The sequence below is a fragment of the Cnephaeus nilssonii genome (genome assembly GCF_951640355.1).
Source record: "Cnephaeus nilssonii genome assembly, chromosome: 3".
In the NCBI taxonomy this organism is placed as follows: Eukaryota; Metazoa; Chordata; class Mammalia; order Chiroptera; family Vespertilionidae; genus Cnephaeus; species Cnephaeus nilssonii.
The window spans coordinates 40,932,767-40,955,703 of NC_137074.1; the positions used below are offsets into that span (position 1 = coordinate 40,932,767).

General features: G+C 37.7%; 1 protein-coding gene across 3 annotated transcripts in view; it reads left to right on the forward strand.

Annotated features, from left to right (window-relative positions):
- ATP11B (ATPase phospholipid transporting 11B (putative)) overlaps positions 1-22,937 on the forward strand; it is a 116,058-nt gene that overhangs the window by 51,024 nt on the left and 42,097 nt on the right. For 2 of the 3 annotated variants that reach the window (XM_079766407.1, XM_079766406.1), the window contains exons 8-19: positions 37-84; positions 1,958-2,022; positions 4,596-4,677; positions 8,580-8,730; positions 9,898-10,095; positions 12,562-12,801; positions 13,305-13,480; positions 14,439-14,507; positions 16,789-16,862; positions 16,936-17,039; positions 20,439-20,620; positions 22,266-22,469. In XM_079766407.1, the coding sequence (XP_079622533.1) occupies positions 37-84; positions 1,958-2,022; positions 4,596-4,677; positions 8,580-8,730; positions 9,898-10,095; positions 12,562-12,801; positions 13,305-13,480; positions 14,439-14,507; positions 16,789-16,862; positions 16,936-17,039; positions 20,439-20,620; positions 22,266-22,469 (1,593 nt within the window). Of the gene's footprint in view, positions 1-36; positions 85-1,325; positions 1,406-1,957; positions 2,023-4,595; positions 4,678-8,579; positions 8,731-9,897; positions 10,096-12,561; positions 12,802-13,304; positions 13,481-14,438; positions 14,508-16,788; positions 16,863-16,935; positions 17,040-20,438; positions 20,621-22,265; positions 22,470-22,937 lie in introns of all 3 variants that reach the window. The other variant, XM_079766408.1, reaches the window with a different exon arrangement.

Here is a 22,937-nt window from a genome sequence, read left to right on the forward strand (position 1 = left end):
TTTGTTTTTTTGGTAACATGGTGAATTCTTTTATAGATTCATGGGACGAATGATAATAACCCAACAAATGGAAGAAATTGTAAGGTAAGAACAAAACCACATTATTTAGGGGAGGGACTAAAATCAAATTAAAGAAATATTAGATAAGTAAGCTTCATATAATGTAAAAGGGTTCACGTGAAAGCACTTAGCATTTTATCTTCTAGTTATTTATAGCAGCAACATGTGAGGGCGAAGCAAATTTCATGAAATAATATAAAAATAATTTAGTAAGATTATTTATATACTTGTATTTTTTTCTAATAATATCAGGTAGTAACATAAAAGGAAACATAAAACATTCTTATTCAAATCCTTACCCACCACTTAAAGTCTAGAATACAAGAAATGTTTTCTATATTGTTTAACAAGTATAAGTGTTACAGTTTTCTTCATTTCAAAATCATTTAACACAAACTAGAGTACTTAGTGGCCAATCCAGAACCTCTTATTTACTCTTCTGATTGTTTTTTTGTTTGGTTGATTATTTTGTTTTCCCTCTATATTAAGGTTAATTTCTGGCTGCTGCATGAAAGGACTTGGGCTCATTTCAAAGATTTGCTAATAGGATGAGATTACATTGTTACTCATGACTACAAAGCCAAATTTAAAATAAATCTTGGAATCATCCCTTGAACTTCTAAATCGAATTAGCCTTTCACCTTTTTTCTGGAGATATATTCAGTTGAACTGGCTGCTTGAAATAAGTCACTGACATAAGAGTTGAGCACTTCTTAAAATGAAATTCTCAAGTCAAGCCACCAAAACTATCATGCATCAGCACTTATTCACATTTTTAATAAACATTAACACAGGAGCATGTTCAATGAACTCTTTAGCCATGGTCTTTGCTGAAGCAACCAGAGTTTGCTGATGAACTACCTTTTAATTCAAAGCTTTCTATCATTATATCCCAATTGTATATGCCAGTGTGAGCGCAAAGTTTTTCTATTCGTTGTTAAAAACAATACCATGTGAAAAGGAGCTATTTTATGACTTCTGGTTAATAGATTTTGGAATATCCATGTGTAGTGTGCTCCAAATATGACTCAATATTAAAACCATACTTGTTAACCATGTCCCAAACACCTGGTCCTCCCTGGTTCATTGATTTTTTTAGTGTTTGGGTTTGTAGACATCTTGGTTCCGATTCTGTTTGATTTGGATGACTGTGTATGTATGTTTCAGAAAAGCATAAGGAATCTCAACAAAATTAAGACTTTTTAACTTATCCATAACAGTCTTATCATTTTGCTATCACTAAAAAAGTACAATTTCCTTTCTAGTTATTCCTTCTCATTTTATATCTCCTTTATGGAGAGAAATTCAAACAGCAAGAAGACCTGAGCTCCAAGAAGTTTGCAATGCAAGTAGTAAAGTTGTAGTGTCAATCTTGCCTACAAAAGTACTAACTCACTTACTACATTGATGTTTTAGAATCCAAAGTAATTTTAATTGTGCAGAACTCATGCATTTACACACAAATCATGCTACAATTCTTACTTACATTGCATTTTAATTCTCTATTTTCTTTGAAAACTGTTTATTAATTTTGCTCATAATTTTTGTCCTCTATTAAACATTTAAAAATCATTGCTTAATCTTTTATTTGTGTTTTATGTTTAAAATTTTTGCAACTGGTCTGGTGGCTTTATGAGTTTATATACCAGCATAATCTTATTTCTGAGCCACCGATCTTAAAGTAACTGAAATGCTAAAGCAGGTGTTTTTGTTATGGTAACTAACATTATGATTGACCTAAATAGTAGCTAAGATTTTGGTTCTATATAAAAACAGTGTTGTAACTATAACTCAAGTACTTTCTGCTAAAGATGCCATTTTAGAATTTAATTAAATGTTTAATATATTTAATGCTTTTGTGTGGTTGTTTTTTGTGTTTGTGTGTGTTTTTCCCTAGACCTCTGGGGCCAGAGAGTCTCTTGCTTCGTGGAGCCAGATTAAAAAACACAAAAGAAATTTTTGGTTTGTATATGTTGAAAGTTTTTAATTATACGTTCATGTTGATACTTTATGAAGTATTTTTAAAAGCACAGCATTTGTGTTCTTTTGGTTGGGTAACTTGTTACTTAGTTACATGTTGCCTGTGATAATTTTCTTATGAAGATTGTGTTAATATAATTTTTGTTGTAGTGTTTGTTATTAATCTCTATTTTTGAGTAATAGACTAGAACCTTACTCTTATATTTTCTTTGTTAATACTTGTGAAACTGAGTGCTAAGAATATAATTCTGGCAATTCTTTCTATTCATGGTGGATAAGAACCAATATAATCTGGCATTATGGTATAGTAAACCACCTGTGTAGTTCTATTATGATTATTCTTAGATTGGATGAATAAAACTGCTGACTTATTCTTTAATTCAACAAATTCTTATTAATATGACTATATGCCAGGTACTGTTGAAATGTATACTGACTGGATCAAAATGATGAATAAATAATGTTCTTGCATTGGAGATTTATTAATTAATCAATTAATTAATTAACTTATGCTCTGAGTCAATTTTAGGCAAATTGTGAAATCAATGATAATCTTTAGCTGTCAACTAGTTCTTCCCTCTTCAGAAATGGCCCTTCATATACTAGCCAGCTTATGTTATTTACTGAATGTTTACAGCTTTAGGGGTCTGTCCTCTTCCTCATTTTCTTCTTTCATCTGTCTTATCTCTCAGTATTAGGCTCTCTGATAAAGAAGTCCATATATTTTTTTTAAAATGGAAAGTAACAAGTGTTGGTAAGGATGTGGAGAAATTGGAACCCTCATACATTGTGCATAATAGCACTATTTACAATCGTCAGAGAGTAGAAACTGCCCAAATGTTCATCAACTAATGAATATATAAACATAAAGTAGGATATCCACAATGGAAAATTATTTACTATCAAACAAATGAAAACATTTGCTGAGTGAAAGAAGCCGGACACAAATGTCACATATTGTAGGATCCCATTTACTTGAAGTACCTGGAATAGGCAAACTCATAGAGACGTAAAGTAGATTAATGGGCTTGGTAGTGGAGGGGAATGGGAATGATGCTAAATAGGTACAGGGTTTCCTTTGGGGGTGATGAAAATGTTCTCAAGTTAGATAGTGAGGATGGTTGCACAACATTGTGAATATACTAAGTGCCACTGAATTGTACATTTTTAAATGATTAAAATGGTAATTGTATGTTATGTATATTTTACCACAATCTAAGAAAACTATAATAAATGTTCTTATGGCAAAAGCCAAAGAAAACCTCCAAAGCTTTAGACCCTCTCATGTAATGCTGTATTTTAAAACATCTCTCTAGCATTAAAACCTTTCACGTGCTTAAAAGATGTGTATTTGAATGCCTTTAGATGGGTCTGCTATTGTTTGCCTCAGACCCACCTCTCTCTATTGTATAATTCTGGCTGATTTCTATAATTTTGGTGCCATTTGAGTTATAATTTCTGCCTTTATGGAATAATTTTAATGGTGAAAATTCCAGGACAAATGTTTAGGAAGAGGACATGATGAATCCTACACTGCTTCTCAAATCTTACTATTTAGGCATGGGTGTAAACATTTATTGATTATCTGTTTCTAGGCATTTTGCTAACTTGTCATACAAACTGCACAACAATTTTAAGAGGTACTAGAGGCCTGGTGCACGAATTCGTGCACGGATGGGGTCTGGCTGGCCCCACCCTGATCATGGTTGGGGGGCCAATCGGGGGTGGTTGTCCAGCCGGCCCCGCCCCTGGTTGAACTCTTGGTCAAACTCCCGGTCGAGGGGACAATTTGCATATTAACCTTTTATTATATAGGATATTTTTCTACTCTAAAGGTGGAGAAATTGAGACTCAGAGATTAAATAACTTGCCCAATGATGCAGAACTAGTAAGTGGCAGAGCTAGCATTCAAACCAAGGTCTAATTCCAACAAAGTATTTTAGAAGGCTGGTCTTAACCTAATTTCATTCACTCCCCAGTTTTAATCCCATTATTACTTTCATTCTCACTAATTTCATAGTCATTCACATGGGCACAAATTTTTTAAATGGCCCATTCCTTGTGTTTATTTACCCTGATAGATTTTCATATTATCTCTCCAGTGCTTATGAAATTATGTCTAGGGGTTCAGATTCTGGCATTCAGGTGTTTTCAAACTCTAATCATAATCTATTGTTCCATCGGAACAGAAAGTGCTTTTTCATATCTGTCTTTGTTAACAGTATTTGCTCTATCTATAATGGCCTGCCCTGCCATTTTTGTTTTCCCAAATCCTTTTTCTCTATCAATTTCAACTGAAATAGTATCTCATTCTTATATCTCAGTTATAACTCAGAAACAGAACCTTCATGACTTCCTTATCCAGCAGGTTGAGTAATTGGAATTCCCTAAAATTAGTATCAGAAAGTCTTTAAAAAATTCAAAGAAAGGAAAGTCAGATTGTAACAGCTGTCAGATGATGCATTTTCCCAGATGCTTTCATGCTAGTGAGTACATTTTTCTTGTGAAACATGCTAGGGCATTATTTTAAAGTACTATTTTGTTTTGTTTTGCAGGTGTTGCTGTATATACTGGAATGGAAACAAAGATGGCATTAAATTATAAGAGCAAGTCACAGAAGCGATCTGCAGTAGAAAAGTAAAACTTTTCATTTATTTGCACATAAATATGACTGTGGATGTGTATATAATTCATTGTGTATAATTTTTTTGTGTATAAAAATATATTTAACCCCTGTATAATGTCAAATCAAGGATTGTATCCTTGAGGATAGGGATGGCTTCTTATATTTTTGTATACATGTTGCATTTTGCACAATGTTTGGCATATAGCAGATGCCAAATTATGACTTTAAAATAAATATTATTTGGTAATAATGGAAACACTTGATCAGACTAACCCTCCTGCAGATAACAGTAGTAAAATCTGGACAAAATATTTTTTAAAAATAAACGATAATTTTAAAGCTCTGGAGAGTGGCCCAAAAACAGACAGAAACTGGCAAAGAATGTACTCTTGAAAGACAGTATCAGCAAGGGGAAAAATTTAAGAATGTAGCTTTTTTCCTGAGGGCACTCTCAAATTCATGGACTGCAAAGGGCATCTGAGAGCCCGAGTATTTACAGGATATAGGTGTCAGAGGACAGGGAAGAGCATCTAAAAAGGGGAAAATCTTATACAGGAGGGAGCCACAGAAGGAAATGAGCTCTAAAACCTGCACATAAATATTTCCATCTCCTGGGCTGACTATTAGAACTATACATGTGCAGGGGAGACCCCAGTGGGCTTGACAATGAAACAGTAACGGTATGTACCAGCAAGCTGAAAGATCCAAGCAGAGAATTTTGCTCTTGCCTGTTGCATTGGAGATATTGTTTGGTGTTTGAGCCTAGCCAAGTTAACTTCCTGTTAAAATTAAAAACCACACTCTTTGAGGAACCTAAAAGAATACACTATGCAATCAAAAATAAGCAGACGAGCCGAAACCGGTTTGGCTCAGTGGATAGAGCATCGGCCTGCGGACTGAAAGGTCCCGGGTTCGATTCCGGTCAAGGGCATGTACCTTGGTTGCGGGCACATACCCAGTGGGGGGTGTGCAGGAGGCAGCTGATCGATGTTTCTCTCTCATCGATGTTTCTAACTCTCTATCCCTCTCCCTTCCTCTCTGTAAAAAATCAATAAAATATATTTTAAAAAAATAAGCAGACGTGAAGAAAATGTAACTTGTACTAAGTAGAAAAAGCGCTCAATTGAAACTGCCTCCATAATGATTTTGCAATTAGCAAAGACTTTAAAGTATATATTATAAACTAGAGGCTGGTGCATGGAAATTCATGCACTGGAGGGGGATCCCTCAGCCCAGCCTGCCCCCTCTCACAGTCCGGGAGCCCTCAGGGGCGGGAGGCGAACCAGCGATCAGGGGAAGGCGACGCCCCCATCACACCTCTGCTGCTGCCACTGCCGGCAGCACAAGCCTCAGCCAGCCCTGGTTACCTGAGCTTCAGGCAACCCTGGGCAGTTGGGCAGCCACCATCCAAGGCTTGCCTGCGCCTCGGGCGTCGGCTGGGCAGCCACCATCAATGGCTTGCCTGCGCCTTGGGCCGGCCCTGGGTGGCTGAGGGGACTGGGGTACTCCGGAGGCAGGCGCCCCGGTGGGGCTGAGGGGACTGGATGCCGCCATCTTTGGGGCGTGGCAGTCAGTTAACATATTCCCTTCTTATTGGCTGTGGGCACCACCATCTTTGAGGGCGTGACAGTCAATTAGCATATTCCCTCCTTATTGGCTGTGGGCACCGCCATCTTTGTGACAGCATGAGGGTCAATTAGCATATTCCCTCTTTATTAGATAGGATAGTTTCAAAGGTCTAAAGGACATGTCAATGAATATAAGAGAAATCTTTTTTTTTTAATATATTTTATTAATTTTTTTTTTTACAGAGAGGAAGAGAGAGGGATAGAGAGTTAGAAACATCGATGAGAGAGAAACATCGATCAGCTGCCTCTTGCACACCCCCCACTGGGGATGTGCCCGCAACCAAGGTACATGCCCTTGACCGGAATCGAACCTGGGAACCTTGAGTCCGCAGGCCGACGCTCTATCCACTGAGCCAAACCGGTTTCGGCAAGAGAAATCTTAGCAGAGAAATGGAAACTGAAAAAAAAAGAACTCAGTGGAAATTCTTGAGTTGAGAAACATAATGACTGAAATGTAAATGTTATTAGAAGGGCTCAACACCAGGTTGAAGAAAGAAGAAATTGTCAGTGAACTTCAAAGAGCAACAGAAATTATTCAATCTGAATAACAGAGAAATATGAACAGTTTTAGAGCCATTTGGGACAGTATTAAGCTGTCTAGCATAAGTATAATCAAGATCCCTGAAAAAGAGGAGAGAAAAGGGACAAAATAAAAATATTTGAAAAAATAATTGAAAATTTCTAAAGTTTCACACACACACACACACACACACACACACACACACACCCCAAAAACAATAACAGAAGGGCAAAAGCCTAGGTTAGAGGAAAATTTCTAGCAATAAAATTTTAAGAGAAGAAGAAAAGGTTAAAATCAGTCATCTAAATTTCTACCTTAAGAAGCTAGATAAAGAGGAGCTATTAGACCCAATCTGAGAAGAGAAGGAATACTGAGGATGTGAAATCAATAGAATAGGAAATAAATAATAGACAAAATTAGCAAAGCCAAAAGTTGGTTCTTTGAAAATATTAATAAAATTGATAAATGTCTATCTACATTGAGGGATTGGTGGGAGGGAAGGGGAGTTGTAGGAGAGATATACTGGAAAATTACCAATATTAGGGATGAAAGAGAGACTGTCACTATAGATCTTACCTACTATGGTCACTGTATCCACAGACAAATGTAAACAACTTTTATGTCTCTAAGTTTTCCTTAATGAAATGGCAAATTCTTTGAAAACACAACTTCCAGAAATTGACACAGGATAAAACAGAAAATATAAACCACCTTTTATCTATCAAAGACATATAATTTATTATAAAAAATATCTCCACACAAAAGTATAGTGAGTCTTTCAATATATGGTGCTGGAACATTTCGACATCCATTTTCCAGAAACTGACCCATGACCCTTTCCTCCCACCATATATAAAATTAACTCCAAATGTAAACTTAAAATATAAGAGCTGCCGAAACCAGTTTGGCTCAGTGGATAGAGCGTCGGCCTGTGAACTGAAGGGTCCCAGGTTCGATTCCGGTCAAGGGCGTGTACCTTGGTTGCAGGCACATCCCCAGTGGGAGGTGTGCAGGAGGCAGCTGATCGATGTCTCTCTCTCATCGATGTTTCTAACTCTCTATCCCTCTCCCTTCCTCTTTGTAAAAAAATCAATAAAATATATTAAAATATATATATAGATATAGATATAAGAGCTAAATTTATAAAACATGGGAGAAAATGTTTGTGACCTTGGATTAAGGAAAGATTTCTTAGATATGAAATATACAAAAAAGAGTGAACGAAAAACAAAGCCCAAAATTGATAATTAAATTTCATAAAAATTAAAAACTTATGCATTTCAAAAGACACTTAGAAAAATGAAAAAAGACAAGCCATAGAATAGGAGAAAATATTTGTAAAGCTCATATATATATATAAAAGGCTATGTGACCAGTCGACCTACCGGTAGGTATGACGTGCACTGACCAGGGTGCAGACGCTCAATGCAGGAGCTGCCCCCAGCTTGCAGGCCCCAGGCCACCCAAGGCAGGTGCCAGCGGGGCAGGGGGAGGCCCCCGATTGCCGAGGTAACTGGCGGGGACGGGGGTGGGGCTGGTGAGCAGGCAGCACCAGGCCAGCCAAGGCGAGAGCCAGCAGGGGCCCCCCGATCGCCCCACCAGTCACCCCACAGATAGGCCCTCATCGCTGGCCAGGCCTAGGGACCCTACCCATGCACGAATTTTGTGCACCGGGCCTCTAGTATCTATATAATAGGAAACAGTAGGAAAATTAAATTTTTTAAAAAGTAGCACATAATTGATATGTTTTATATTCTCATTTTAGGTCAATGAATACATTTTTGATAATTTATCTAATAATCCTTATTTCTGAAGCCATCATCAGTACTATCTTGAAATACACGTGGCAAACTGAAGAAAAATGGGATGAACCTTGGTATAACCAAAAAACAGAACATCAGAGAAATAGTAGTAAGGTATTTTATTCTGTTCTAGACTCTGCTGCTGTAAAGGAAACGTCTGATAGGAGTGACCACTCTGATCTTCCTAAAACCATTACTCTTGAAGGATGACAAAAGGACATTGCACACCTGAAACCAATACAAAATATTGAAATTAAACTGTAATTAAAATAAAAGAATCACAGTAGATGAAAAAACAAACACAAACGACATTGCAAATGAAGGGTAGCCAGCCTGTATGTACTGGTATACTTTTTGCATTTTAGGACATGAACAATTATATTTTTATGTCATGATTTGAATAGTTACAAGAGATCACAAAAATTTAAATAATCTGTATTGGCATCCACTTGAATACTACAAATTCATTTTTTTATTTCTGTATCTTATAAGTGAAATAAAGAGTAAGTTGATTTATTTTCAATTCTGTAAGAGTAATTCAAAGAATCTTATTGTCAGTCTGTTAATAGAATGAAGTTAATAACACAGTTTATGTCATATAAAGTTTTAAACTGATTAAATATGGACTACCAAGAGAATTTAACCTACAATTTGGGTAAATAATTGTTCTCCAAATTTCACTTTAGATTAAAATACAAATACTGAATACAAATTTGGATCTCAAGAGACCACAAAGCAGATAATCTCAGGAACATATTTTTAGGACCTTTCACAGAATGCATGTTAAATGTGGTACTACTATGCCATTGAAGTAGGCTATTTCTGTGTAATCTGTAATTTAAGAGTTTTAAATCCTAGCAGTTCCAGCCTACCAATTTTGTAATTTTTTAAAAATTGCACTCAATTTTTAGTTATCTGTAATTTTGAAGAGTAAAAGTAGCATGGTAAGCATATTCCAGAGGTTATAATTAAAATTTTGCCAAAAGCAGTTTCAGTCACACCAGGTTTTTGGTAGCTTCTGAAAAGTAATAAATTCAATAATTTGAATGTAACTGTTTTTTTTTTATTTTATTTTGTTTGAGAGTCTAATGAGCAATAAAACTACCAAGGAAATGTGTTAAAAAGACAACTCAATAAATGAATTTTAATCCATGAGACTATTCTGCTTCAAAATATAGTTAATAGTCTGTTTAGACATGAAACTTTCTGATAATTTTCTGCAGTAATACTGAAGATAGTTTCATATTTTCACTTATCAAATAATCATTTTTTTCCCTCTAGATTCTGAGATTTATTTCAGACTTCCTTGCCTTTTTGGTACTCTACAATTTCATCATTCCAATTTCATTATATGTGACAGTCGAAATGCAGAAATTTCTTGGATCATTTTTTATTGGTTGGGATCTTGATCTCTATCATGAAGAATCAGATCAGAAAGCTCAAGTCAATACTTCTGATCTGAATGAAGAGCTTGGACAGGTAATGACCCTTTTAATTTGTTTTCCTGACTTGTTACTTTAATCAAAACAATACATGTGCAAAGACTAATAAAACAGAAAACATTAGAAGGCTTTTACCAAAAACAGCCCTACTTTGCTCCACACCTAATTTTGTTTTCCATTTTTAAATTTTAAAGCTGTTATTTGTTTGACTGGTGATGTATTTTATATCATCATATTTGTTTAATACTTCATTCTCACTCTTCCTAATCTAAAAGTTTTTTTTTTGTTTTTTAAAAAATATATTTTATTGATGTTTTACAGAGAGGAAAGGAGAGGGATAGAGAGTTAGAAACATCGATGAGAGAGAAACATCGATCAGCTGCCTCCTGCACACTCCCCACTGGGTATGTGCACACAACCAAGGTACATGCCCTTGACCGGAATCGAACCTGGGACCCTTGAGTCCGCAGGCCGACGCTCTATCCACTGAGCCAAACCGGTTAGGGCCTAATCTAAAAGTTTTTTATTAACTTGTATAAATAAGTGACATCTCACCCAGGCAGTGTGGCTCAGTGGTTGAGCATCAGCCTATGAACAGGAGGTCACAGTTCGATTCCTGGTCAGGGCATATGTTCGGGTTGCAGGAGGCAGCCTATTAATGATTCTCTGTCATCATTGATGTTCCCTCTCCCTTCCTCTCTGAAATCAATAAAAAATATATATATTTTTAAATAAGTGACACCTCCTAAAATATCCTCTTTAAATTACAATTCAACATTTGCTATAGATACTGGGCAACCTTTAATATCACATAGCAAAGGTAAAGTATATTATCTTTTATTTCTAGTTTCACCATTTGCTAGTTATATGATGGGGTTAGTTACTTAATTATTCTGTTTATATTTACTGTTTCCACAAAAATGAACTTTGAGGTATAGTTTCTCATGTATCATTATGTCTTGGTCAAAACAATTTTGTTCCAACTTTAATTCTACCTCCCTTGTTATATATTGATCTTTTTATTCTGCAATTTTGCTGAACTCACTTGTTAGTTCTAGTAGTTTTTTCAGTGGATTCCATGACCTATATACAAGGCTGTGTTATCTGCAAATGGAGATAGTTTTACCTCTTCTTTTCCAAATAAATACTTTTTCTTTTTTGTTGCCCAATTGTCCTGATTAGACCTTCAGTACAGTGTTGAATAAAAGTGGCAAGAGCAGACATCTTTGTCTTATTCCTGAACTTGGAGGGAAAGCATTTAGTCTTTCTCCATTAAGTAAGATGCTATCTATGGGTATTTGTAAATACATTTTACCAGGTTGAGGAGTATGCTTCTATTCCTAATTTATTGAGTGTTTTTTTAATCATGAAAGAGTATTGGATTTTTGTCAAATGCTTTTTCTACGTCTATCGAGATAATTATCTTATTATTAGAATAAAGGTCAAGTACCATTTATTATTATAGAGGGTTTCACTGATTGAGTTTTATATGTTGAACCAATCTTTCATTCCAAGGATAAATTTCACATGTTCATGGTATATAATCCTTTTTATATGTTTCTGCATTTGGTTTGTGTCTATTTTCATAAGGGATCTATAGTTTTTAACCCCTTGTGATAGCTACCTCCCGTTTTAAATGACTTCTTTCTCAAGTCATCATTGCAATAAGCATGTTCTCAACATAATTCTAGTTGTATCAAGAATTGAGTATTTTATTCTTCTCTTTATGGACCTACCTTCTTTTAGGGTTAATTTTCTAGTATTAGTCTCAAAGAATAATAAAATTATTTGTCTTATTTACTTTTTAAAATATGTTTTTTATACATTTCTTTTTACTGAGTTTGTTTCGTGCCCTCAGTTTCAATTTCCTCTGTCTATTTTAGACAACTTTCTACCTCTGACTTTTTGTGTTGCTATCATTTTGTATTTCTGGTTCCAGCTCTATACCATTTCTCCTGGACCAGATTCCCTTTCACATTCTAGGTTAATTAAGCATGCCTTCCATCCCTGCTCATAGGCCATTCTATTTATTTTTTATTGATGAGAGAGAAAGAGAAACATTGATTTGTTGTTTCATTCATTTATGTATTCACTGATTGATTCTTGTATGTGCTCTGACCGGGAATTGAACCCACAACCTTAACATATCGCAACAACACTTGTACCAAATGAGCTACCCAGTCAACGCTCAGAGATCATCCTTGAGTCCTACTAAACATCCAGGAGATAAAAAGAAGTACTAATACTACATTTTTAATCAATTCCACAGATGAACATACACATACAGATGCCACAAACTTCAAAGTGTATATTTTAAAAAATATTTTCTGGTACCCTGTTTTGTTTCCATGGCATCTTTAATTATTTAATGGATTATCAGAATCAGCATCAATATATCAATTTTAATAGGCAGACTTGACTTAAGGAGACAGAGGCCAACTTTTCTTGTTTAACGTAGGACCGTGAACACAAAGGTTGTGTTTTTTTTGTTTTCTATTTCTAGGTGGAGTATGTGTTTACAGATAAAACTGGCACACTGACAGAAAATGAGATGCAGTTTCGGGAATGTTCAATTAATGGCATAAAATACCAAGAAATCAATGGTAGACTTGTATCTGAAGGACCAACACCAGACTCTTCAGATGGAAACTTAAGTTATCTTAGTTTTTCCCATCTTAACAACTTACCCCATCTTACATCCAGTTCTTCTTTTAGAACCAGTCCTGAAAGTGAAACTGAACTAGTAAGCAATTTTTAAATTAATAAATAGGAGTTTCATTTGAAATAGTTCTGTTTGTGTTAGTGGGGCAAGAAATATATTTGACATGTATATCCTTTGGTTTAATACTGAAAATTTACAGTCACTTAATATGTGTTTGTAAATGGAACTAAGCTAAGGAAAGCCTACTGCCTTTAAGTAAAGAAGACTGTGCTGGGACAGAGCTTGAATTTATTTAATACTTTCGGAGACCTCACTTCTTCCACAAAAGAGGTTTCACCTTTACTTGCAATTTGGTTATGCCTCCTAAAAAGCTGACGGGTCATAAGCAAATGTGACATTTTACTCTTTAAAGTTAGAAGCAACCAGCTGTTATTTAAGCAGTTCAAAATTGTAGCATTCTTATTCTAGCTCTTAGGTTACCAAAATATGAACTGTATTTGCATTTTTTAGAATTCTGTTTCTGGTTTCCTAAATGTTATTTGGGATTGGTATTGATAGTGTGAATATTAATTATATATTTACAGATTAAAGAACACGATCTCTTCTTTAAAGCAGTCAGTCTCTGTCACACTGTACAGATTAGTAATGTTCAGACTGATGGCATTGGGGATGGTCCCTGGCAAGCCAGCCTTGCACCCTCCCAGTTGGAGTACTATGCATCTTCACCAGACGAAAAGGCTTTAGTGGAAGCTGCTGCAAGGTAGTTTAATCTGATTTCCAAATTGTCAGAAAAAAACTTTTAAATAAAAAATGTGAAAATACTAGTATTTGAATTATCAGACAAAATTCATAAACACATAGAGGTAGAAATTTATTTCAGTTTTTTAAATGAGAATTTAAAATGTGTCATTAATTGTTAAGCTTGCAATAGAGTCATATTTTGATGTGATCTCTAAAAATCTGGTTAATATGAATAATACTAGAGGCCCAGTGCATGATTAAATCATGCATGTGTAGGGTCCCCTACACGCTTTCGCTTTCAATCACGGGGGAGCTGGGTGCCTCTCCGCTGGTACACCAGACCTTTCAGAAGCCTCCGGCACGGCGAATGCTTCTGAAAGGCCTGGTGCCTGAGCGGACAGGCACCCAGCTCCCACACTTTCACTTTCGATTGCGGGGGAGCTGGGTGCCTGTCCGCTGGTGCACCAGGCCTTTCAGAAGCCTCCGGTGCGGCGGAGGCTTCTGAAAAGCCTGGTGCTGGAGCGGACAGGCACCCAGCTCCCTGCTTTTGATTGTCCGCAGCAAGAGGTGAGCTTGCTGCCCCAGAGGCCCCTTCTGTGCCGCAGCACAGCCATGGCGCAGATGCTGAGCTCACGCCGCTGCTGGCGACGTGAGCTCAGCATCCCGCCAGCCCAATAGGCCACCCCGGCCACCCCGAGTCCCGCCCCCCCACGCCTCCTGGCCAATCGTGGGCATAGCGAAGGTACGGTCAATTTGCATATTTGTCTATTATTAGGTGGGAAAATCTGTGAGAATACATGTGTATTGTTTTGGACCTACTCTGATCCTTAAAGATAGTGCTATATTAAAAGGAAATATTTTAAAATCCATCTTAAACTTGTATTTTAAATATTTTTATTCAAGCTATGTTATAATGATATATTGTGAAATATGAAATATTCCCTAAATTTTATATTTTTTTCTCATTTTAATCCTAGGATTGGCATTGTATTTATTGGCAATTATGAAGAAACTATGGAAATTAAAATACTTGGAAAACTGGAACGGTAATTATTTTCTTTATTGTAATTTTCTATATATCAAGCATTTAGTATAGAACAGATTTAGGTAAATTGTGGCTCAAAGGTCAAATCTGGCCTACAGCCTGTTTTTGTACAGCCCATAAACTACATTACATTTTTAAGAGATTGTTTAAAAAAAATAAGAAAGAATATCTAACACAGACCATATATGTATACAAAGCCTAAAATATTTACTATCTGGCCCTTTACAAAAAGTTTACTGACCCTGCTCTAAAATGATGTTATTATTACACTAGAGGCCCAGTGCATGATTTAATCATGCACCTGGTGCACCAGCGGGCTGGCTGTCCGCGGGTGCCCCAGGCCTTCCGAAAGCCTCCGGGGCAGCCATGGCACAGACGCTGAGCTCGCGGCGCCACTGGCGCCGCGAGCTCAGCGTCCTCCTGGCCCAATCAGCTACCCCGGCCACCCTGAGTCCCGCCCCTGCGCCTCCTGCTGGCCCAATCGTGGGCGTAGCGGAGTGATGGTAATTTACATATTACCATTTTATTATGTAGGATTGTATTTCATCACAGCAATAACAATATTCTGCTTTGAATCTTTTGTCTCTATTTTAGCTTAATGGCTCTTGAATTTATTTGTATTTATTTTTACACACTCCTAGGGGAATGATTTTTACAAGTTTCTTACTAATAAAGAAAAACTTTCTTATATTTTCTATGATTTTGTCTTTTAAACATTAAAGAACAGCTATCTTATTTCTACTGTATGATAAATTAGGCCCATTCTTACTATAATCAAATCTTTCATGATTTTATCAGTTCCAGTCATCTCAACTCCGGCTGTAAATTTTTATTTAGACTATGCTTTTCCAAACTAAGTAGAGCTTATTTTTTGGCTGCTTTCATGTGGGAGCCTGTCTAGATCATTCCATCAACTTAGATGCCATCATTCTAATCAGTGTTTATCTTTCAGATTGGCAAAGTATTGCATATGTACATCATCTATAATAATCTATAATAATAAAAGCATAATATGCAAATCAACCAAACCACCAAACAGCAGAACGACCGTCCAGATGACCTTCTGGACGACCATGCTATGACACGCACTGGCACCAGGCCAGCCAAGGCCGGTGCGATGCGATTAGTTGGGGGGTTGCCCTGCAGAGGGAGGTCCAGGCCACCCTCTGCAGGGTGATCCATGGGAGGGGGGGGGCTCCGCAATCAATCATCCCAAAGAGGGAGGCCCAGGATACCCAGCTGGTGGCGCTGTGGCTGGTGGGTGGGGCGTCCCTCTGAGGAGCCATTGATGGAAGAGCCCTGCAATTGATCGCCCCACAGAGGGGGACCCAGGCCACCAGCCAGTGACACTGGCGGGTGTGCGGGGCTGGCCAGCGATCGCCCCGCAGAATGAGGCCCAGGCCAGCCAAGCGATCGCACCCCACACCTGTTGCCCACAGAGGGAGGCGACCGGTGGCGGGGGGGTGTGGGGGTTGGGGGGGGGCAGCACCGCACAGATGACAAGCAGGGTCGCGGCCAGCTGCCGGTAGGTAGCCAGGGGAAGGAAAGCTTTGATAGGCCCTGATCGCTGGCCAGGCCTAGGGACCCTACCTGAGGGGTTCCGGATTACAAGAGGGCGCAGGCCAGGCTGAGGGACACCCCACCCCCTGCCCCCCTTTTCATTAATTTCATGCACTGGCCCTCTAGTTGTATATATTCATCCATAAGATTTTAGTCTACACCTGACCCATCCATGCAAATTCTTTTACTGCTCCTTAGAGAGGCATTTGTTCCCCCACCTATATACATGTATCCCATCCCAGGTTCAAAATCACTGCTATAATGAGCCTCTGTTATTCATGTGAGTGTGTGTATTTCTTAGGTGTGTTTGGGCAGAAAAGAGGAGAATCAATTACATTTTTTAGTGAGAAAGACATGGAGCTATGGGCAGATCTGGATTCCACTCACAAACTTATTTGACGTTAGGCAAATTACTTAATCTTTCTGTGTTTAATAGTCCTCATTTGTAAAACGAGATAAGACCTACCTCCCTTTGTTCTCGTAGGTCTTAAAGCATGATATGTAAAGTACATGGCATTTGGTTAGTGCTCAATAAATGTTAATTCCTTCTATTTGTATCTTCTTTTGTTAGTAATAAGTCATAACCAGTCATCTTGAAAATGTAGTTGAGGTTAATTTCTTGTTCTAAATTAATCGTTTTTATCTTTAATAGGGACTCTTTCTAAATATTTACTTGATATTATTTAAAAAAGTAAAGTTTTGTCTTTTTTTTTCCCTATTAGGTACAGACTGCTTCATATTCTGGAATTTGATTCAGATCGTAGGAGAATGAGTGTAATTGTTCAGGCACCTTCAGGTAACCAACCTGAACTTCTATGAATTTTTATTTATCTAATATTAAGAGCTTGATAACTCATTTTTCTTTTTAGGTGAGAAGTTTTTATTTGCTAAAGGAGCTGAATCATCAATTCTCCCTACATGTATAGGTGGAGAAATAGAAAAAACAAGAATTCATGTAGATGAATTTGCTTTGGTGAGTGCAAATTTCTATGATTTAAAAACTCTGAAAGATATGTATATCTACCTATATATTATATAAATATTTGAAAGATTTGGGGTTTCATTTTTGCATTAATTTATCAAAAATTATAGAATTACTAGAGGCCTGGTGCACGAAATTCTTGCACAGGGGGTTGTCCCTCAACCCAGCCTGCACCCTCTCCAATCTGAGACCCCTCAAAGGATGTCCAATTGCCCGTTTAGGATGCAGTCAGACATCCCTCTTACAATCCAGGACTGCTGGCTCCCAACTGCTCGCCTGCCTGCCTTCCTGATTGCCCCTAACCGCTTCTGCCTGCCAGCCTGATCATCTCCTAACCACTCCCCTGCCAGCCTGATTGATGCCTAACTGCTCCCCTGCCAGCCTGATTGCCCCTAACTGCCCTCCCCTGCCAGCCTGGTCACCCCTAACTGCCCTTCCCTGCAGGCCCGGTTGCCCCCAACTTCCCTCCTCTGCTGGCCTGGTCCCTCCCAACTGTCCTCCCCTGCTGGCCTGATCGCCCACAACTGCCCTCCCTTGCAGGCCTGGTCCCTCCCAACTGCCTCCCCCTGCTGGCCATCTTGTGGTGGCCATCTTGTGTCCACATGGGGGCAGCCATCTTTGACCACATGGGGGCAGCCATCTTGTGTGTTGGAGTGATGGTCAATTTGCATATTACTCCTTTATTAGATAGGATGTGTTGGCTCCATGTTCTTTAGTTAAAAGTTGACTTTTAACCTGTTAAATGTGTCTTCTCTTTGAACCTATTATAATCAGGGTACTTCCAGCAGCAAGGACCATTTAGGTTACTATATTAAAAAGTAGGGAGGGTTACTAAAAAAATAAAGGTGAAATTCCAAGGATGTGGAGAAATTGGGACCCTCATACACTTGTGGGAATATAAATGATATAGCCACTTTAGAAAATAGTTTGGCAGTTTTTCATAGGACATGGAGTATACTAAATGATGCAGCAATTTCACTCCTAGGCATACACTCTAGAGAATTGACAACATGTCTACCAAGAACTTGTACACAACTGTTCTCAGCAGCAGTACTTCTAATAGCCAAAAAATGGAAACACCCAAAATTCCATCAACTGATGAATGGATTAAACAATATGTCATCATACCTAATAAAATGGTAATATGCAAATTACCATCACTCCGCTACGCCCACTATTGGGCCGGCTGGAGGCGCAGGGGGCGGGACTCAGGGTGGCCGATTGGCTGGCGGTAGGAGCGGGGGGCGGGGACTCGCGAGTCCCCGCCCCCCGCTCCTCCCGCCGGCTTAAATGGCCGGCACTGCTTAGGCCGGCGCTGCGGAAGACACTGGTGGCGGAACTCGGGGTGGCCGATTGCGTGGCTGCTGGCACCAGTTTTCCGCCAGCAGCAGTTTTCCTCTGGCCACCTGCCCAATCGGAGCGCCTCCCGATCAGAGTTCCTCTCGGGGTGGCCGATCATGCTGGCGGGAGGCGCTCTGATCGGCGGGTGGCCAGAGGAAAACTGCTGCTGACGGATAACTGGTGCCGGCAGCCAGGTGAAGGAAAAGTCAATTGCACGAAACTTCGTGCAACGGGCTCCTAGTATCCATATAATGGACTATTTGGCCACTGAAAGAAATGAAGTACTAATATATCCCACAACATGCATCAACCTTGAAAAGATTATGCTGAGTGAAAGAAGCTAGTCCCAAAAGTCCACAGAGTTTATTTATATGAAAAATCCAACATAAGCCAATTTATAGTGATTGCCACAGTCTAGAGGAAGAGGGGGAAGTGTAGTCTCTGCTAATGGATACGGAATTCTTTTGGGTGTGATGAAAAGGTTCTGGAATTAAATACTGAAATAATTACACAACTCTTTAACTAAAAATTAATGAGTTATCCTCTTTAAAGGAGTGAATTTTATGGTATGTGAGTTATGTCTTTCAATAAAATAATGTAGGAGAATCTTATAGAAATAAAGTGCGAATTATGTGAATAGAAAAATTATTAAGCAGTTCTCTCAGTCTTAGGACCTCATGATATCTCATTTCTACTTTTCTGTAAATGTATGCTATGTACTCATCTCGGCTCAACTGCCTCCTTTACTTACGGCTTCTTTTTTCCTATTACTGTTCCCTAATTGTTTATGATATGGTTCATTTACCACACTGTAACATCCATGAGAACAAAGACATTGTTTTACCTTACTATCATATCAGTATTCAGAACAGTGCTGGCACATAGTTGACAATAAATGTTTGTTATAGAGAAAACTAAGTTCATTTATTAATAAATCTCATAGTCCTTTAACTGTTGTTTAAGAGAAGCATTTATAGGTGTGGGTCATTTGCAAATTAAGAAATGCCAATATTTAGAAATCTGCTAAATAGTGTCATATAGTACTTTTAAATCTGCCTTTCCAAGTTCTGTAATTAGAACATTTACTTTGGGTTTTTCTGAGGAAAATATATAGCAAGAAGAGGAACTTTTATAAGTTTCTGTAGATTTATATACCAACTTTCAAATACTAATACCATAAGAAAAATTTGAACCCAATAGGATCAGAAAAATCAAGCATATATATTTTAAAATTCTGTGTAATTCCAGTTCACCAGTGAAGATGTAATGATACGATTTTAAATCATTCAGTGGCTCTAGAAAGTATTGGTTGTTTGATAATGGCCACCTTATAGACTTCTTTATTTGAATTGCAAGTTTGTCATACCATAAAACCAGGAGTGGGGAACTTTTTTCTGGCAAGGGCCACTTACATATTTATAACATCATGCGTGGGCCCTACAAAATTATCAGCTTAAAAATTAGCCTGCTATATTTGGTCAAACATTTAATTAACTCACCCCTAATGCTTTGGCAGGGCCAGACCAAATGATTTCACAGACCTCTTATGGCCCGGATGTTCCCCACCCCTGCCATAAACCCTCAGGAAATGATAGTCCCTTTTGTTTAAAAAATTTCTTATGAAGTAGGTAAAAGTGGATTTGTACTAGTTAAAACAGAAAAGCAGAACCTGGGGCTGCCTCTCGATAATCATGAAGGTTCCATTATGGAACTTTTTGGCTTTCCCTGTAAAACAGTTTTAAAACCACAGATAAGATAATCTTATGATTCTATCTATTCTCTAATTTACAATTCAATGACCTTACTTGTTTTGAGCAACTTATTAAGAACTCCTTAGAAATTGAAAGAGTTATGATAATATGTGTTCCATAACTCAGATCACTAGGACTTTTTTATCACCTCATTTATTTTCTGTCACTAGATGATAGTACTTTTTAAATTATTTGTAATTGATTTTTGGTAATGGGGTCCTCAGTTTTATTTCAGTGACTTCTTGATTCCCCATTAGTTATTTTTGTTTAATTTTTGTCTTTAATTTTTCTGTGTTAGAAAGGGCTAAGAACTCTGTGCATGGCCTATAGACAGTTGACGTCTAAAGAATATGAGGTAATAGATAGACGCCTATTTGAAGCCAGGACTGCCTTGCAGCAACGGGAAGAAAAATTGGCAAATGCCTTCCAATTCATAGAGAAAGACCTAATATTACTTGGAGCTACAGCAGTAGAAGACAGGTAAGTATCAGATAAATAGGCAATATCATTTTTCTCATGCAAGAATTTTTTTAGCCAAGTGTTCCTAATTTATGACACATGTTTTATTTATTAACATCATGTAATTAATATATTTAAAATCAAAATCTGCAGTTAAAGCCTTTTTCCCCATTAGTGTGTATAATTTTCTTCTAGCAATTTATCTGAAATAGTTGAAAAAAAAACAGCTATGTACAATTTTGCTCATAGACTTAAATTTTTAGGATACTCTGCAGTATGTGTCATACAAAGACTTTTAGCACCTGCTTAATTCTCCGGCCTCACCTGCCACTACTGTGTCCTTCCACTTTATACTTCCACTAGAGGCCTAGTGCATGAAAATTTATGCCCTGGATGGGGGTTCCCTCAGCCCGGCCTTCCCCCTCTCACAGTCTAGGAGCCCTCAGGGGCGGGAGGCGACTCAGTGATCAGGGGAAGGTGACACCCCCATCACACCTCTGCTGCTGCCACTGCTGGCAGCACAAGCCTCGGGCGGCCATGGGCGGCTGGGCAGCCACCATCCGAGTCTTGCCTGTGCCTCGGGCCAGCCCTGGGCAGCTGGGGGGGCCTGGGCGCCACCATCTTGTGGCTGTGGGCACTGCCATCTTTGAAGGCATGGCAGTCAATTAGCATATTCCCTCTTTATTAGATAGGATAGTACCAAACTGTAGTTTTCCTCTGAACAACAACTATAGTTAACACTGTTCTATTTTATGGCTTTGTTCCTTGGCAAGGCTATGCCTTCTACCTGATCATTCTCCTCTTACCCATTTATGAATACCTATTTATAAAGAATAGTTCAGGTATTACCCCACTCCACTAAAACCTTTCCATACTTCTAACAGAATTTAAAAAGCTCTTTTTGTGAAGTCTCCATGTTTTGTAGATCTGTGGCAATATATTACAATTATTTGTTTAACGACTTTGTTCTCTGTTAGCCTGTGAATTTCTTGAGGTCCATTTATTCTTTGTCTTTGTTTCCAGCACCACTCTCAATATGCCTTTCACAGTTTGAGTTAAATTGAAATCTGTGAATTAAATTGAATTCTACAAATTAATCCTGTTATATTTTTCTCTACCTCTGAGATCTATGTGTGTTTGCATTTTAAAAAAAACAACCCTAGGTTTTCATTTACTTTTTAGTTGTCCTCATGAAATTTCTGAGACTCACCTGAGGTTATATAGTCCTTTATTGTCCACAGTCTAATTTTGAACGGCTGATATGAGAGATTTCCTTATCAAAAAAAGAGAAAAATCTTATAGTGAAATTTAAGACTTTCTAATAAAATAGTTTATGTAGGCCATATACTTAATTGCTTCTATAAAAATCAACTTTGAAAATATATTCTTAAAATATGAGTTTGTAATAAACGAGGCATGTGGCCCATCGGCTGAGAGTTTGACATGTTTGTAGATTTTATGTTAAATAGATGATCACTGATTTGGTTTTCTTGTCTCTTCCCTAATGGAGAAAAAGAAAATTCAGTTTTATCACTGAACTGAATGTTACTATAACATTCTTAGGTCAAGAAGTCCAGAATTTACCTTATTTATACTCCGTGATTTATATTTAAAATACAATCAGAAAAGTATTTTCTACTGCTAATTTTGTTTCATTTATTTTCAGACTACAAGATAAAGTTCGAGAAACTATTGAAGCATTGAGAATGGCTGGTATCAAAGTATGGGTACTTACTGGAGATAAACATGAAACTGCTGTTAGTGTGAGTTTATCATGTGGACATTTTCACAGAACCATGAATATCCTTGAACTTATAAACCAGAAATCAGACAGCGAATGTGCTGAACAATTGAGGCAGCTTGCCAGAAGGTAAGAATATAATTATCTGAGTCAGATAGTTGAGGGGTAAGCAAACTATGGCCCACTGCCAGTTTTTTAATGCCCATGAGCTCAAAATAATTTTTATATTATTTGATCGATAAAAAAGAATCCAAAGAAGAATATTTCATGTCGTGAAAATTATATAAAATTCATATTTTGATGCCTATGAATAAAATTTTGTTGGAACACAACCACTTTCATTCATTTACATGTCATAAGTGAAGGCTTTTGCACTATAGCAACACAGCTGAGTAGTTACAACAGAGACCTTATGAAGCATTTTTGTCATTTTTCACTGCTGCTTGATACACTTCAAGTTACAGCAACTCAATTCTAACTCGATAGTGTCTAGTGCCACACATACTGCCATCTGACATTTTACTTCTTATTTTCAGTCCTCACCTGAGGATATGTTTCCATTGGTTTTCAGAGATACAGAAGCATCGCTGTGAGAGA